Source organism: Diabrotica undecimpunctata, unplaced genomic scaffold (assembly GCF_040954645.1).
Source record: "Diabrotica undecimpunctata isolate CICGRU unplaced genomic scaffold, icDiaUnde3 ctg00000568.1, whole genome shotgun sequence".
Lineage (NCBI taxonomy): Eukaryota > Metazoa > Arthropoda > Insecta > Coleoptera > Chrysomelidae > Diabrotica > Diabrotica undecimpunctata.
The window spans coordinates 436,728-453,631 of record NW_027311885.1 but is presented as its reverse complement, the minus strand read 5'-3'; the positions used below and the strand labels follow the sequence as shown (position 1 = coordinate 453,631).

General features: G+C 30.9%; 1 protein-coding gene and 1 long non-coding RNA gene across 3 annotated transcripts; one reads left to right on the top strand and one right to left on the bottom strand.

Moving 5' to 3' along the window:
- Nucleotides 1–836: 836 nt before the first annotated feature.
- On the bottom strand, nucleotides 837–9,461 carry LOC140452994 (uncharacterized). 2 transcript variants are annotated; one of them, XM_072547300.1, is made up of 5 exons: nucleotides 8,948–9,461; nucleotides 7,066–7,537; nucleotides 5,712–6,311; nucleotides 4,908–5,438; nucleotides 837–4,319 (listed from the first exon to the last, which is right to left on the bottom strand). In XM_072547300.1, the coding sequence occupies exons 2-5, from the start codon at nucleotides 7,529–7,531 to the stop codon at nucleotides 4,111–4,113; spliced, it is 1,806 nt and encodes a 601-aa protein (XP_072403401.1). In that variant the 5' UTR covers nucleotides 7,532–7,537; nucleotides 8,948–9,461; the 3' UTR covers nucleotides 837–4,110. The 2 variants fall into 2 exon arrangements, with proteins under 2 accessions (XP_072403401.1, XP_072403400.1); XM_072547299.1 differs by lacking the exon at nucleotides 8,948–9,461 and having other exon boundaries at nucleotides 7,066–8,877.
- A 1,813-nt stretch (nucleotides 9,462–11,274) lies between these two features.
- Nucleotides 11,275–12,717, top strand: LOC140431130 (uncharacterized). Its single transcript, XR_011949620.1, has 2 exons — nucleotides 11,275–11,933; nucleotides 12,242–12,717. It is a non-coding gene; the product is annotated as an uncharacterized lncRNA (long non-coding RNA).
- Nucleotides 12,718–16,904: the final 4,187 nt, after the last annotated feature.

Genomic DNA, 16,904 nt, shown 5'->3' with positions numbered 1-16,904 from the left:
AGTCCTAATAATTTTATAAACACAGTATTATTCATTCGTAAAAAGTTTTTATATGTCAAAGGGTCTTCTACTAATAATTCTTCATTCAACATATTTAATATTCCTTTGCCCAACCCTCTTCTCTCGATCCATTTTTTTCTCCATATGCGCTTTTTTTAAGAAGTGTATGATTTTTTTTCTTAATTGCTAGCATCATTATTACAATTAAATACAGCTGCTGCACATAATTTTAGCTTCTTTTTTACCATCATTATTTACCTGTTTGTTTTTTTACTCTAATTATACAACCAAAACAAACTTCAGGTAGGTTAGACTGTCAATACAAAATTGGTAGAGCGCATGCTTACAGGCTAATTAAAATTAAGATAGTTGCAAACACAAACATTAAACATACATTTTTCATACTAAATCGACTCGAGCAACTAACTAATATTTTTAGTGCTAAATTCAGTACTGAAATTAGCATAATGGCAAGCGGACCTTATACTGCAAAACCCACTCTAAAACTGTTTAGTTTCAGAATCTGTAAAGCAAATCTAAATTGATCTCTTGTCGTCGTGTATTTTGCACTTCGCTTATCTTCTCAAAGAATATCTCTAAGAGGTATTCTTTGGTGAAAAAAAAGAGCACCTAACCAAATTTTAATGTAGGTATTAAAATATTGAAAGGCATGTACAATTGTCCATGCCGTTAATCTATCTGTAGTTGGTTTTGATCTGTGAAACAACAGACTAAAGGCAAATTGTTTGAAATGCGCTTTGATATAAATATTCAAAAATAAAAACGATTTTGTTCCACTTATACATAAGGACTCAGGTATGAAATAAAACACGCAATGTTTTTTTATTAAGTAATATTTTTTCTTTTTACCCTATCACTGTAATATTTCATTGCATTACGATATATTGGGTCTACATTGGATTCGCCCTTTCCACTCAAAACTTTATTTATCCCTTCAGCCCAATTAAAGGCAAGAAATGAAATAAATTTATCAATGAGTGCATTTAGTAATGTTTGCAAGTGTTCACAACTCTCAAACTTAAATTGCACTTGTTTTTTAATGAAAACTTGTATCATGGAAATTAAATTTTTTTTATAACAAAATGTAGGTAAAATTTCCTTTATAATTGTCTGAATTTGACTAAGGCCCGTTATAAACTTTTCAGAGCAGTACATTAATTTATCAGAAGACCCTTCATACTCTTTTATACTTGTTATATCATGCCATATAGGCAGTTTTTCCTTTGCAATAAAATTATAACGGCAAATGGTACAATCTGACAAAGTATTCTTAAACTTTTTTATCAAAAAACCACACACATGTCCTAATGCAGCCTTATCCAAGTAAATTACTATTTAACTGGGAATAAGCCACAATTAAAGGTTAAAATACGTTTATTGACGTTTCAATTTCCACTTCGGAAATCGTTCTCAAAATACAAACATTAGTAAATTAAACAAATTTTGTTTTTGTTACTTAGTGAAAAATTCTTCTAATAATTTAATTTTATCTGACTCATCTATATTGACAATTCAGACATACATTATACATTTTAAAGTAGACGACTTTAAAATGATATTGCCAATATTGTTGAGTTGCGTTCCTGGGACGACTTTACTTATAAGATAGTTCATTCGATTACATGAAATCAACTTTAACTTGAGAATATCCGTCAGAAAAGATCATAACATGTAATTCGTCTTTAAAAATACAAATACATGCCATGATGACAGTAAAATTCTCCTGTTAGTGATTCCATAGTAAATTATGAGGGAAAAACCAGGAAAAAAACCTCATAATACTATCCCGACATGGTAAGTATTTGATCTTGCATTTATTTTACCTTCAATAAATACCAAATTCCGATTTTATATGTTTGTTATTTAAAAAATATAAATGATGTATTCTCCATATGTTACTGACTTACCAATACTGGTATTTTCTTTTTAATAACTTCCTCTTTCAATATTTGTAGTACCATGAATTCTCCTTGTAGTGAACTATCAAAAATTTTTATTAAATATTTTAAAACCAATTGCAAATAAAAATGACACATTTATAAAAAATACACAACATTTTTTAAATAAATTATCAAATATTGAATTTAATTCAAATAATACTTTAGTAAGTTTTGACATAAATAGTTTATTTACGAATGTGCCATTAGATAAGACTTTAAATATAGTCAAGACAAAATTAGAGAGTGATGATACATTGGCAACTAGAACAAGACTAAATATATCAGCTATAATGGAGTTAATAACAGTATGTACTGATAATACATATTTTCAACTAAATAATGAATTCTATAAACAAAGTTTTGGACTAGCAATGGGCTCTAGTTTATCTCCATTATTAGCCGATATATTTATGGAAGATTTTGAAACAAATATTATTTCTAAACAAAATTTAAAACCCTCAGTATGGTGGAGATATGTAGATGATGTATTCTCAATATGGCCTCATGGATCAGAGTTGTTGGACACATTCCTAAATGATATAAACGATAAAGAAGAACCCATATTGAAAGAGGAAGTTTTTTTTTTTTTTTTTTTTATTTTATTTTTATGGCTTCGGCTGTTTGCCATACAGCCAGTTACATAATCTTTTAATCTCATTAGGTACAGTAAAAAGTTTTTGAGTTATTTGCAATCGAATAGACTAAAATAGATAAATTTACAACATTTAACAAAAAGAAGAGAAAAAATATAAATAATACATACACATATATATCCATAAACATATACAATTAACATGGGTCACTCGTTTCACGTCCAGGGGACCATCAGGACATTATAATATATAACATACACAGAACTAGGCCACGGTAAATAGGATTAAACATATAAATTAGAGAAAACAAAGGTAAAAAGTAAAAACCAATTTTTTTTTTTTTTTTTTAACTAAAGAAAAATATTACATTTGGTCAAAAAATCGATTATGCAATCGTAAATTAATCTATTTTGAGTCGCTAGGGCAGATAAAACGTTAAACGGAGATTTACCGGTAATACGAACTATATTATTATATAAAGAGGAAGTTATTAAAAAGAAAATACCAGTATTGGTAAGTCAGTAACATATGGAGAATACATCATTTATATTTTTTAAATAACAAACATATAAAATCGGAATTTGGTATTTATTGAAGGTAAAATAAATGCAAGATCAAATACTTACCATGTCGGGATAGTATTATGAGGTTTTTTTCCTGGTTTTTCCCTCATAATTTACTATGGAATCACTAACAGGAGAATTTTACAGTCATCATGGCATGTATTTGTCTTTTTAAAGACGAATTACATGTTATGATCTTTTCTGACGGATATTCTCAAGTTAAAGTTGATTTCATGTAATCGAATGAACTATCTTATAAGTAAAGTCGTCCCAGGAACGCAACTCAACAATATTGGCAATATCATTTTAAAGTCGTCTACTTTAAAATGTATAATGTATGTCTGAATTGTCAATATAGATGAGTCAGATAAAATTAAATTATTAGAAGAATTTTTCACTAAGTAACAAAAACAAAATTTGTTTAATTTACTAATGTTTGTATTTTGAGAACGATTTCCGAAGTGGAAATTGAAACGTCAATAAACGTATTTTAACCTTTAATTGTGGCTTATTCCCAGTTAAATAGTAATTAATTTAAAATGCCACAAGAAAATAGCTTCAGAACTTATCCAAGTAATTAGATTCATGGTAGGTGAAAACCAAAAATTCAAATTCGGTAATATTGAGGTTTTCTTCATTACATTCCTCTTCCACACCCTGTGTTACTAAATGTCTCACACCATTGATCAAAGACTCCGCTGTTGATCCATCCCTTTCACAATTGGAAGACAATGAATGCCGGTTAACCATATTGTTGACCAACAATGTTTTAAAATGGTTTTTAAAATTTTGCACGGTAGGGTTAACATTCCTCCCTCCGTGCTGTCGAACTTGCCCAAAGAAATTTTCCAGGGGGTCCTGATTAACATCTCTTGGTCTATAAAAGGAAATTTCGTGCTTTACTCTCAGATAGTGGCTTAGATGTTCCAGTCCATTAATTGTCACCTCCCAGTTATGTAGGGAAGGTACCCTAACAAGTTGGTTTTTTTTTATTTAAAAAATACTGAGATGCTGCTTGGCCGTATTCCAAAAATTGATATGCCCACTTCCTTCTTTGACAGCACATTTCAGTTTTTTCCCTGCACTTGGATACAATGTGTGTCCATTAACACTATCAAAAAGGGAATCAAAAAACTGTAGTACAGAAACAGTTCCGAGAGAATTTCTCTGTAGCACTAATTTGCCATCATTTGAAGATACACCTAAAAAATGATGTTTGTTTTATTTCCCATGTCACAATAAAAAGTAATGGTTTTCAATATGCAACAAAATTTATTTTGTAAAATAATTACATTAGCCAGGGTCTGCAAAATAGGAAGTTATGTTGGAAAATAACATTACCTTATAAATATCTACCACATTTTATAAGGTAATGTTATTTTTTCATAAAACTTCCTCGTGCGGACCTTTCTATTAGTTATAGAGTATATTTTCAATGCGCCATTTCCATCCCATTAAACAAATCCTATGGAACTATGTCTGCTTGAAAATGTCAGTTTAATGGTCTGCGTCTAATAAAATATTTAATTGTGACTGTTTAAAGTTACATTTTCAAGTTAAAGTAGTTCAATTGGATGTGTTGAATCAGATGGAAAAAACCCATTGGCAACTAAACTTTATATTGATCCAAATAAATAAATTGTGTTAAAATTTTACTATTTAAGTGAAAGTATGTAACAATATGTGAAGTACTGAAAATTAAGTATTTTTAAATACTTTTAAAAGCAGCACAATCAGTAATAAATGTGAAGTTAGTACTTAGTTGTTCTTGTATACTGTGTAAAACTTACCTTTTCGTAAAAAGAGATTCATAATTGATGCCATCGTATGGCTGAAAACTTGAGCGGCATGAGAAACTTTCATCTTTTTCATGTATTTGGCATAAACGTGCCCCTTATGAATTTTGTTCAGTGCTCTAAATCTTCCGATATCATTATCTATTTCATAGGTCATTACAATGTCAGCCCAATCGCCTATTACAAGATTGTTATTTTTTTTCCAAAACAATTTTTTGGTCATAAGATTGTTCCTAATGCCTTTTAGTAAATGTGGAGGATCATATATGTGCACTATTGGGTGACCATTTATTTCATACAATTTTATTTTTTTTAATGTATTCTCTTGGGAGGCATTATATTTTACTAAATAATTTATGGCTCCTACATTTGTAGATCCTTGATCAGACACAGTGGCAACTACTGTAAGACCAGCTTTTTCACACTCTACTATAATTCCCTTGATTTGCCTAACTAAATCAATTGTAGTAGTGGTTCCTTGTGAGAATGTGTAGGCAACTGGCTGTTTCCATTTTTTTGTAATACCTATAACAAATGATGCAACTATAATAATAATAATAATAAAAGATTTATTCATCCTTTAAGATCTGACATATAAGACACCCATAATCCCTATTAACCCATAAAAAATGTATTTGTAGTATTTAATAGATATAACTTAAAATATATTGAATTTGTATGCAAAGTTACAATTCTTGATATCATAACATATGAATAAGTCTGACTGTATATAACAATCAAAATTTGAACAGTTTATAATAATAATAAACTCTCTTTATTTTACAAACATATACCCACCTTTTATCATAAAAACTTGGGCATGATCAGCAAATTTGTTATTTCTTTCATCACCACAATCTACAAATCCATCAAATTCTCTATTTTTGGCATTTAGGTCCAAGTGTGGTTGTAAAGCCATTTCATCGAACATTAAAATACATACTTTATCTCGTTTACTCAATTTGGCTACATTCTGTTTTAAGTTTCTAAAAATAGTTTCATTAATTCCTGCATCAATTGGAATACGATTGAGCATATGATTCAAAGTGTTTTTGGATGGAGTTGCAAATAATTTCCCAAATAACTTGTAGCTCTTGGGACTTTGTCTCTGCAAAATCAATCCAAGAACTTTCTCTTCCAAATTGTACCGTCGCCCTTTTGGTTTAAATTTTGAGGCTTTTATTTGCAACTTTAAAAAATTTGCTACATGGGGATCCAGGTCTTTGGTCATGTTATTAATAGTCTCTTCCATAGTGAAACGTTTTTTACTTTGATTTCTTCTTTTATACATAGAAAAACTGTTACTAATTTTTTTCGCTCTATTGTATAAGGCTGCTTCCCTAACTGTGAGATTTTTTGTTTTGTTTACTCCCAACTCTTTGAGCAAAGTAAATGAAACTGAAACAAAATGTTTTTATTACTAATATAAATAAGTACAACATAGGTTTCTTGTTTCGATAATTTTTTAGATAATTTAGAAAAAACTGACCACTACGGATTTGAACCTGGTAATCCTTAGGTTCAAATCCCACCTGTGGTCGGTTTTTTCTGAATTATATTTGTCCAAAAAGCCACGCAAATATTCTCTAAAATATGAATAAGTCTTTACAGATTATTGTAAATTTTGTACTTTGTTTCACACTTACAGCATCACCAGAAATCATTTTAAAATTTTAAAGACAAAATGCCTAACCCAAATAGACTTATTACAAATATACTTCAATGTCAACTACCAAAAAATAAAAATTGTACCTCTTCTTCAATATGCTCACCATACACACTTGTGCAGCAAATTTTTGTTTTTTTCTTCAATGTTTAATATAAACCAAAAGATAAAATTAAAAAACTTTTAGTAGGTACTTAATTTTATTCTGTGTTATACTTTTAGTAGGTACTTAATATTATTCTGTGTTATGACATACTTTTGCAGGATATATATCATTATTCCATTCCATAATAGTTTATTAATAAAACACATTTAAGTATATTGATGAAAATGTGTTGTAATTTAACTAAATAAAGACCATAGATTTCAATAAACAATATTTAGAAAATAAAACCTCTCACAATCACACATTTCTAGTTACCAGTGTTACCAAGATGGTCACTACCAATTAGTTTCTGTAACTATTAACATCTAAATATTACTTACATTTTTTTTTCCTTGTGATCCCTTGTAAGCAAGTGCTTGGTGTTTCGTAAGTCACTGCAGATGATGTTGACGGTAAATGAATCTCTGCACTTTGGCAAACTGTAGTTGGAATCGAATATGTATGGTCTTTGGCTGATGTTGAAGGAAAGTTAACATCTTTACTTTGACCAGAAGTAGTAAGTATTTCAACAGGTGATGATGATATTATAGGACAACGTTTTGTGGGTATTGCAAACACTGTAAGTGTTCTATTAGGCCCTCTGTGATGGTCTGCAAAATGTACATCACAGATTCTTTCCGATCTATAAATCAATTGTTTGTCTTTCATCATCAAAGTCGAGTTACCAGTGGTCTCTAACCACATTTTAAAACGATCAGGAAATTTGTTAGGCAACGGAAACCTGTGCCGTGGTGAATTCCTATCTTCGCATCCCATTATGGCACATTTTTTGTTCCATGGCCCCATGTTTTCCTAAAACATTTAAAGCTATAACTTAATGTGGGATACAATTACTCAAGTAAATATTTTTAAACGAGTTTTTATATTTCGGAACTGGAACTATCAAGTTTTACCTATGATTGTTGCAAAGTTTTGGACTAGGACACAAAACTGTATTAGAACAAAACAACCCAGATGGCTCAGCAGTTTTAAGTCAGGGTAGGACACTTAAATATACCCAAGAACCAGTGTTCCCAAACCTACCGATAAATCGGTAGATCTACCGATTTCGACGTATTTCTACCGATCTACCGACACAGGCTTAAATTCTACCGATTTTTATATTCAGATAGAAATTTTTACTTATTCTTAAATTTGAGAAGAAATATGTAAGATACAAAACAATTTTTCTTCCGATACGTGTAATTTGCATTGAGCATTTTTGTGTATTCACGAAAACGTGTGAAAACATTCAAAAATTTATTCTTAAATGATACCTAAGCGGTACTTTACAAAGTACACGATGTCATAAAAGCTAATAATGCAATAAATGAATCCAAATCCATTGTGATCCCGACCGCTTGGTTCTGGGAATTTGTCAAGTTAGGAACGGAACAACGCATAGTTAATCTAAGCTTCCGAGTGCACCTCACATAAACACTCGGTAGTTTGTTTGTTGAATAATATTTCCTTGTAAAAAGGTTTTATACTTGAGTTTTCGTTTCTCGGATAAGTATTCGATTCCTAGTCACAGACTCATTTAAAGATTTAAATTTCAGTCAGTTGAGGTTTGTGAAGTCGTAACTCGTAACGTCGTGTTATTGTATTAATAGCGTAATTTTTTATTGTACGCGTAACAATAATTTAATAGTTATGTCGTCAAGTTCTGAAAGTGATTCAAACCTAGGTGAAACAAGTAGCAGGTGTCTATTTCAATATTTCATTTAGTTTGAGATTATATTATATGGTTTAAAATAAACATGACAAATAAAGTTTTTTAAGTCCTCTTTTTTTTCTCTCGTCTACTTAGTAGAATCCAGACCTTAATATTTATGTAGTATATGTACCCAATATAAATGTGACAACTTCGTATTTCCCACTTCGTTACTGTTGGATGTTACTGCCAGCCAAGTGCCAACGTGCCAGCAGTGCCAACCTTCTCGTTTTAAGTTTAGTATCTCGGTTCTCATTTTTTTATTTTATTAGATTTAGATGAATAAACATATTTTATTTTTTCTTAAATAAACGAATTGCAAAACATTATGAAATTTAAACAAAATAGTATATTTTGAAAAATCTACCGATTTTACACCACAATCTACCGATTTTTTTAACAAATTCTACCGATTTTATTTTTTTAAGTTTGGGAACACTGCCAAGAACCCAAACCGAACTAGGGTAATTTAATATTTGATTATATATTATTAGAATCATATTACATACCTGGATATTAAACAGCTGTAGTAAATGAAATTTCCTAATGTAACAATAACTTCTAACTTAACTTAAAAAAAAAAACAAATATCCTTATACCACGCCTTAACTAAACAATTAATATTCTAATCCCAAATATGATATTTCAATATTCTAATTATAAATACGATATTCCTTGATCTAACACCACTTTTAACTAAAACAAATAATATCTTTCTACCCACGTCTATACCAAAGAATATAGACGCTTATAGAAGAATTGTTCAGTTATTTTTGAAAGGTAGCAAAAAGTGGGACATAGGTAAAGAAAAGTGGGACGAGTGGAACGCACGTGTTGCACGTGGTACCACTAAGGAGCGGTCATGTCAGCTGTGGCTCTACCATTGGGCGCGTTCAGCAGACGGAGCTGCTCCACAGTCCACAACTGTTGAGTAAAAGTCTGCAAAATCAAACCGCTACCGATACGCTACTTCCGGAGCGGCCTGTCAAATTTGGTAGCGTAACGTAAAAATGTATCGCTACCTCCATCCAACATGTTGAGAGAAATGTCATTCATGACATTTCTGTACTAAAATTGAGGGTTAGGTCAAAGAATATAGACGCTTATAGAAGAATTTTTCACTGTTATTTTTGAGCATAGCAAAAGATGTGACATAGATAAAGAAAAGTGGGACGAGTGGAACGCACGTGTTGCACGTGGTACCACTAAGGAGCGGTTTGCTTCTAAAATATGAAAGAGTGGGGCAATAAATGCAAGTTTAGATATTTTTATATGTAGATGCCGCGTGGTCGTAGAATAGGATTAAATTTTTGCGTTTTATAAAATTGTTTAAAGAAAATAATATTATTTTAACTTTTAATAAATTAATCTTTTTAGAAAAATTATTATAATTCAAATTTTTAATTGAAATATGTACAAATCTTAAGTATAAATCAGTTTAAGACTATATTGTAATAATTTCACCAATATTCATTCATTGTGAAAATTATGTTTTAGATACTATTAGTTGTTATTTTAAAACAAGATTAAATAGTACCCATACAGCGTAAAAACTTTCACATATAGGTACTATTCATTAAAATGTACTGTTAAAGTTTATTTTGTTATTTCAAAAATAAATCAGGAATGCTTTTTGTTGTTATTGAAAAATTATGGATGAAATGGAAGTTTTGGCGAAATGGAAAATTTCATAATTTAGTAAAAAGTTTCATTGAATACTTTTTTTTTAAATTGAAATTTTTTAAAATTGTTTCTTTAATTTCTGGGCAGAAAAACAGTATAATAAAAAGTTATGTGACGGTTTTTCGTTGTGTTGGAACAAACCAATTTTTAATTCAAAGTTATACAATTAAAAAAATAAATACTTTGAATATTGTAAATATCATACATTTTTAAGTTTTAAAATTAAAAATTTAACAATTTAATATATTGAAAATAAAGATTTTATTGTGAAAAAACAAAAAAAAGACAGTTTGCAAATCAATGGCATCGAAATTTGTTTAGGCGTAGATGCAAAGTTACCCGTTCGTACTCCTTTCCCACTTCCCCCTAACTACATATTTCATTATGAAATTTTCATGATAGTTTTAAGCCGACGGCCACGGCACCACGCTGTGAGTTTATGCAGCCACCCTCTTTTAAAGTATAAACCGTAACCAAATCGCCCATTTGAACTGCTCTTCTATAAGCGTCTACAGTCGGTCCGCCGGATCTTTGCACAAGTATGACATTATTCACGAATTATTTTTTATGTTACGTCTCTTTCCTACTCACAGAAACTAAAACTAAACTCGGTTCGCTAATCCCAGTCCGAACTGTGTAGTGAATTTAGTAATTATTTTTTTGCGAAGTTAGTTACTTTTTGACAGACTAAAAGTGGCTGGAAATTACTATACAACCAAGCACCCATACTCATAGCCAATATTAATAGTAAACAAACTAAGTAGTAAATAAAATAGAACTTTGCGAATTACCGACAATCAATATTTATTTATCTGCACCATATAATAAATAGTTATGTTAAATTATAACAACTAAATATATATTTTTTAAATATATACTACCCAAAATTTGATGGGTTTAGTATACACTTCGACTATTTAGAATAATTCTTCTTTTTTTAAAGAAAGAAGTCTGTAATAGCAGGATACTTGAGCTATTAATACTGAGAAGTAGGAATTGTTGTGTTGTAGGTTTCCGACAATGAATCTGTCAAAATATGCCCGAGCTAAGCGAATGGAGTTTATTAACTTAAACCGCCTGTCCATACACAACACCATGCATTGAACAAAGACAGCCATAGAACAATGATCTCTGATTGATTCGTCTACTTACAATTGACATGACAATTGGAAATTTTGTTTTGACAGAGTGTAATATTTTTATAAATTATTTTCGTTTGATTTAAATAATCAATCCTTTTTCATACTTTAAATATACATATTTTTAACAAACAGTTGTTATAACGACTAACCCTTACCTTCGTGTTCAATTTATTAAGGTAAGAATTCATGTATTAGCTAATAACGAATAATAAATTTTTTTAACCTCTAAATTGACATTAATTATTTAAATATAGCTAAAACTACGTCAACGGACAATATGAAATATTTTTAAAGGTTTTTATTTTTAGAGTATGCCTGGCAAGCCTTTAACTTCTCAAGCTTAGCAACTTGTGTTGAATGTGTTGGAGTATTTCGAATTAGAAAAAGTAAATGGAGGGCCTTTGGAGCCATTTTCGTCTGTTCAACAGGTAACATATTGAAATGTATGTTCGTTTATGAAAATCATTAAACAATTCTTTATTTAAGAGAGTAGCTGCTGCATTAAAAATATAACGACGAACAGTATGTACAATTATTAAAAGGAAAGAAAATAATCACATTGTTTCAAAGCCAGGCAAAAGTAGACCTCATCCGAAAAACAAAACAACTGATCTGTCTGAGGGATCAAAAATGGCAGTGCGTAATACAGCATACGACATGTACCAACAAAGTAAGTAGTTAAAAATTTCTTCAATCTGAATTTGATATACCATAAGATAATGGTATCATGTACCATGATAACCAGAAGGTACTTTTTAATCAATACTTTATATAAATGTATGTTGTAAAAAAGATTGTTGAGAGTAGTTTAAGAAAATTTCTGCTGAATACATTAATGGATATTAAGTCAATTTTCTTGTGAGTTTTTTAATTTGAAATAATTTATAGTTTTATAAAATCAAAGTATTACTTCTTTTTCATTGAACTAGTTATAACAGTGTGGTTTATTCTGTACTTATCTGTTCTTTTTTTTTTTAGAGAAACATGTTACTCTGCAAAGTATAAGTAATGAATTAAGGGATAAAGAAGTTGCATTTATTGGCAAAACATCTGTTAGCATGAACTACTAAAAGAACACGGCCATGAAGTGTTGAGACTACCTCCTTATCACTGTGAATTCAACGCTGTTGAATTAATTTGGGCAAACTGCAAGTCATATTACAATAAGAATCTTGGTAGAGATGGACATTCTGATAATGCTGTTATAAATATGTGGAAAGAGGCACTAAACCAATGTAACACAGAAATTTGGGAAAAATGTGTGAAACATACTCATGAAATTATTACAAAGTGGTATATCCGAGAAAAAAATATGGTTGACACTAACATTAAACCAATCATAATAGACACTGGTAATATGAGTGGCTCAGATTCTGACAGTGAAGAATTCTTAAATTTATGATTGGCTACATGGCTGTATAGTGTATGAGGCTTCAATAAATATTTAAATTATATTATTGTTATAATAAATTCTTTTTTACCCAGCTCAAGTTTTCTATTTTTTAATTTATTATGCATAGATTTCTTTATTTGAAATTCGTTGTGTTAATTTTTGTATGACCATTTTTTAAAACAAAGTGATTACTTAAGTCTGAAAACCATATTTAACACTGAATAAACAAAATTATCAAGATGATGGAGCACTGGAGTAGATTTATATTCAGTTTTTTAGATCTTCTTGTAGTGTCTACCCGTTTCGGATATTGGCGACTATCATGACAATTTGTACTTTGCACACTGCTGGTCTGAAAATATTTGTTGTGTTGAACCACATACATAGATTCTTCAGCCAGGAAATCCTTCGCCTTCCTGAGCCTCGTTTTCCATCTACTTTTTCCTGTAAAATTAGTTGCAGCAATTCATATATTTCGTTGTTGCTAATGATGTGACCAAGGTATTCTATTTTGGCTGTTTTTATTGTGGTTATCAGCTGATATTCTTTTTCCATTCTTAATAAAACGTCCTGATTAGTAACGTGACCGGTATAAGATATCTTCAGGATTCGACGATAAAGCCACATTTCGAAAGCCTCAATGTTCCTGCAGGTAGTGTCTGTGAAAGTCCACGACTCAACTCCGTACAATAGTATACGAAAGATATAACATGGTAGTAACCTGATTTTTATGGGTGTGAATAAATCATGACATTTGAATAGCTTAGCCATTTTTGAAATGTAGATTTGGCTTTCTCTATCCTACATTTAATTTCTAAGGAATGGTCCCAATTTTTACTCTTTCTGTTCATTAACCTGAATGCTTTATGGTAATCAATGAAGCATGCATATGTATTGCAGTTCACATCTCTACATCGTTGAAATAGCCTTTTTATGCTAAAGAGAGCCTCTCTCGTACCCACTGCATTCCGAAAACTAAACTTTGTACTACGGCTGAATTTTTCTTCGCACAGTCTATATATTCTTTGATGTATGATTTTTAGAAATAACTTTAAAAGATGGTTCATTAAGCTGATGGTCGGCAAATCACTGCAGGATACGGATTTTGTTTTCTTTGGTACAGCAATAAACGTCGGCGTGACTTCAGCCATGTTCTTGGTTCATTAAATATTTTTATTAGGAGTTGAGTACCGTTGGTGTTAAATAGTTTTATGATCAGCATGTGCATTGTCAGGTCCAGGAGCTTTGCCATCTTTTGGTTGTAATATTGCCTTTTCCACTTCATTTGATGTGATTTGTAAGTGGTCATTACATATGTGGGATGGAGGTTGTTGGGATCTACTATCATCAGAGTTCTTTGATAAACTTGGTCCATATGCAAATTTCTTGATTTTTATCTGTGATGATGTTTCTCTGTTGATCTCGCAGTTTGTTAGCTGTATTTAATTTCTAAAGACCAGCTGCTTGTTTATGCATTTTAAACGTATCGTGTTTTTCTTTCAATAAATATATTTCTTCACACTGTGATTTTAACCAATTTTCTTGGGCCTTTCGTATTTGTGTTCTTATTTGTCTGTGAATATTGTTGTACATTCTTGTGTTGTTCTTTGATTTTTTTTCATGAGTTGCAGTATCTTGTCATTCATCTGACTGTTCTTTTTCTCTTTTTTCTATTAGATGTTCTTATCTAATCTTTAAAAACGTCTCTTTTGTTTACTCACATTTTAGTCTTCTCATATCACATTTTTGTTACTATTCTTTTTCGTAACCTTCTTAAATCTAAACCGATATTTACCAGCAACAGGAACATCATCTGACATCTGACGATATGTCAGTACCATATATTTGCTTATATTCAATAAAAATACTTTAATTTCTTATTACTATGGTTTAAATATTTATTTACTGTAGATGTTATTGGACAACCTATAGGTTTCCAAAAATTGAAAAATCACGTTCATAAATGTATACGTATCCAGTTTTCTAAATGCAATAAATGAAATAAAAGAGAAGTATAAAAACGTCAATTGTAATATTAGCCATTTTCTAATTTTTATAATAATTCTTATAGCCGACATACGTTTGACTCACATGTTTTGATTTATTTCCTATAATAAGAATGATGACGATGTGCAAAGATCCGGCGGATCGACTTTATATTCTTTGCCTATACTAAACAATCATTAGTCATCAACATCAATTAATATTCGACATTCGAGTCGACAGACGACAGTTATTTTAGCACAAAACATTAATAATGTTTTGTGATCTACAGAATCTATCGAAAATAGCGCTTGGTGGTGTGTTCTGTAAGTAATTCAATGATTACATTTTACGGATTGAAGTTGAACCCCCCTGAATAGTGATCAGCAGTGGGACTCTGTGCCATGTAGTATTCTACATATAGAGAAGATTCTACAACGTCGGCACTCCGTACATCCGCATTGTCGCATGAATGCTATTATTTTGGTCGTTTCGTTTCTATCTCCAGAGACCTATCGAATTCTATATAGCGCAAGCGTATTATATTCCAAAAGCAAGTTGACAGTAAATTTATTTATTTTTATTTTGGAGATTAAGGTTATGTGTACATTCTAACTGTTTTTGGTTTGTACGTAAGAGTTTATTTTATTTTGCTGAGATCGTGGAAATAGTGTAGGCATGTTACCTATTAATATAATAAACATACTAGCAGGGGAAAATGAGGAGCGGTTAGAACAAATTCGTATCGAAGCGTTAACAAGACGCCAAATGCGAGATGAAAGCAATCCTTTCGCTATAGAAGATATTCGATTTGGTAAATATTTACATTAAACGGATTTGTCAAAAATCGCGGTTTTTTTTTGGACTTAGTCTAAAAATGCGAAAAAAGGCCAAATTTCAATAATTGCAATGCAGAAAGTTAATAAAAGTATGAATTAAGATAAAAAAAAATTAAAAGTGGAATAAAAGGCGGTAGATCTTTAAAAATGGACAGTACAAACAACTAATAAAATAGTAAATTATCATAATAATATGACATGTAACAATTGTAATAACATCATAAAACAATTGTAATTATCAACAGGATTTTGATGTTAAATCAGGTAAAAATGCATATTAATATTGTTAAATAGTCCAAATTCATTTAAGTTGCACATCAAAATTACGCCCCACAATTTGTGAATTTTAAGTTGCTAAGGAAGTAACACAGAATCCATATATACAATTTATACATCTGGAATAGCTGTGAGTCAAGCTGACATAAATACCCTTTCTCCATCCCTCTATGCTTTTTTCGCCATATCCTAAACTGTTTAATTTTGTGGTAACAGTTTGTCACACAGCTATTCCTTTAGCTCGTCCCTCACTTCCATTAAATTTATTTGTTATTAATTCTGGATATTCTTCGCAAAATGAAAGCAACATTTCCCAATGTTCCATTCGGACCCTCATTTTTATCCAAAAATATAACGAAGACGAAGCTCTTTAAAAATGACTTCAAATAACAAAAACAAACAGCAGCATGCAAATGACCCGCGTAATAAACCGAAACCGAAAAAGTCAACCCAAACAATTAAAAACCCCAAAAATAGTACTTTCTTTCTCTAAAATGTGTTACAAACAAAGATAATAGACAATAAATGCGATATTTGAGTAAAACCAACAGGTTAATGTTTTTACATTCAATAATAGAGAGATCGGAAAATACCGAAGCGAAACGACATACGCACGGAGTGACAATACACGTTACTATCGCCGTTGTAGATAGAAAACGCTAATAGAATTCTACGATAGAATTCTATGTGGCACGGAGTCCCGGTGCAGGTTGATGGTTGACAGTATCTTGTCTTTTGTCAATAATTAACTTTTGTGATTGGTTAAAATTTTCATCGAAAACCCGGCAACACTGTTCATAGTTTCTCTCATTCCTTTTCCTTTCTACTCCCCGTATTCAAGAATACAGCTTTTTAAAATCGAGAGAAATTATGATGGAGCAGAAAAGCGAGTTAGCTTAGTGGGGAGTAAAATTTTCTCTCGATTCAAGAATAAGGCCCCTTGTGTACTCTGGTGACGTAACTCAAGCATCCCCACCCTAGTCGGAAGAGGCAACCGTAGTAAGTCTAGGAACCGTGGTCACACCCACCTTAAGTCCTTAAGTTACAAGCCATGAAGTAGAAATTTGGCAACATCTAAAGGTAGTCCCGGGCCCTGATTCTATTTCATTTCGATGTCGAAATTTAAAAGCGACTACGCCATGACAGTCGC

Coding starts and splice junctions, on each gene's coding strand:
- LOC140452994 (XM_072547300.1), bottom strand. CDS start 7,531: ATGGGGCCATGGAACAAAAAATGTGCCATAATGGGATGCGAAGATAGG. Junction 6,312..7,065: donor GATCACAAGGAAAAAAAAAT/GTAAGTAATATT, acceptor ATTTTGTTTCAG/TTTCATTTACTTTGCTCAAA. Junction 5,439..5,711: donor CCAAGTTTTTATGATAAAAG/GTGGGTATATGT, acceptor CATTTGTTATAG/GTATTACAAAAAAATGGAAA.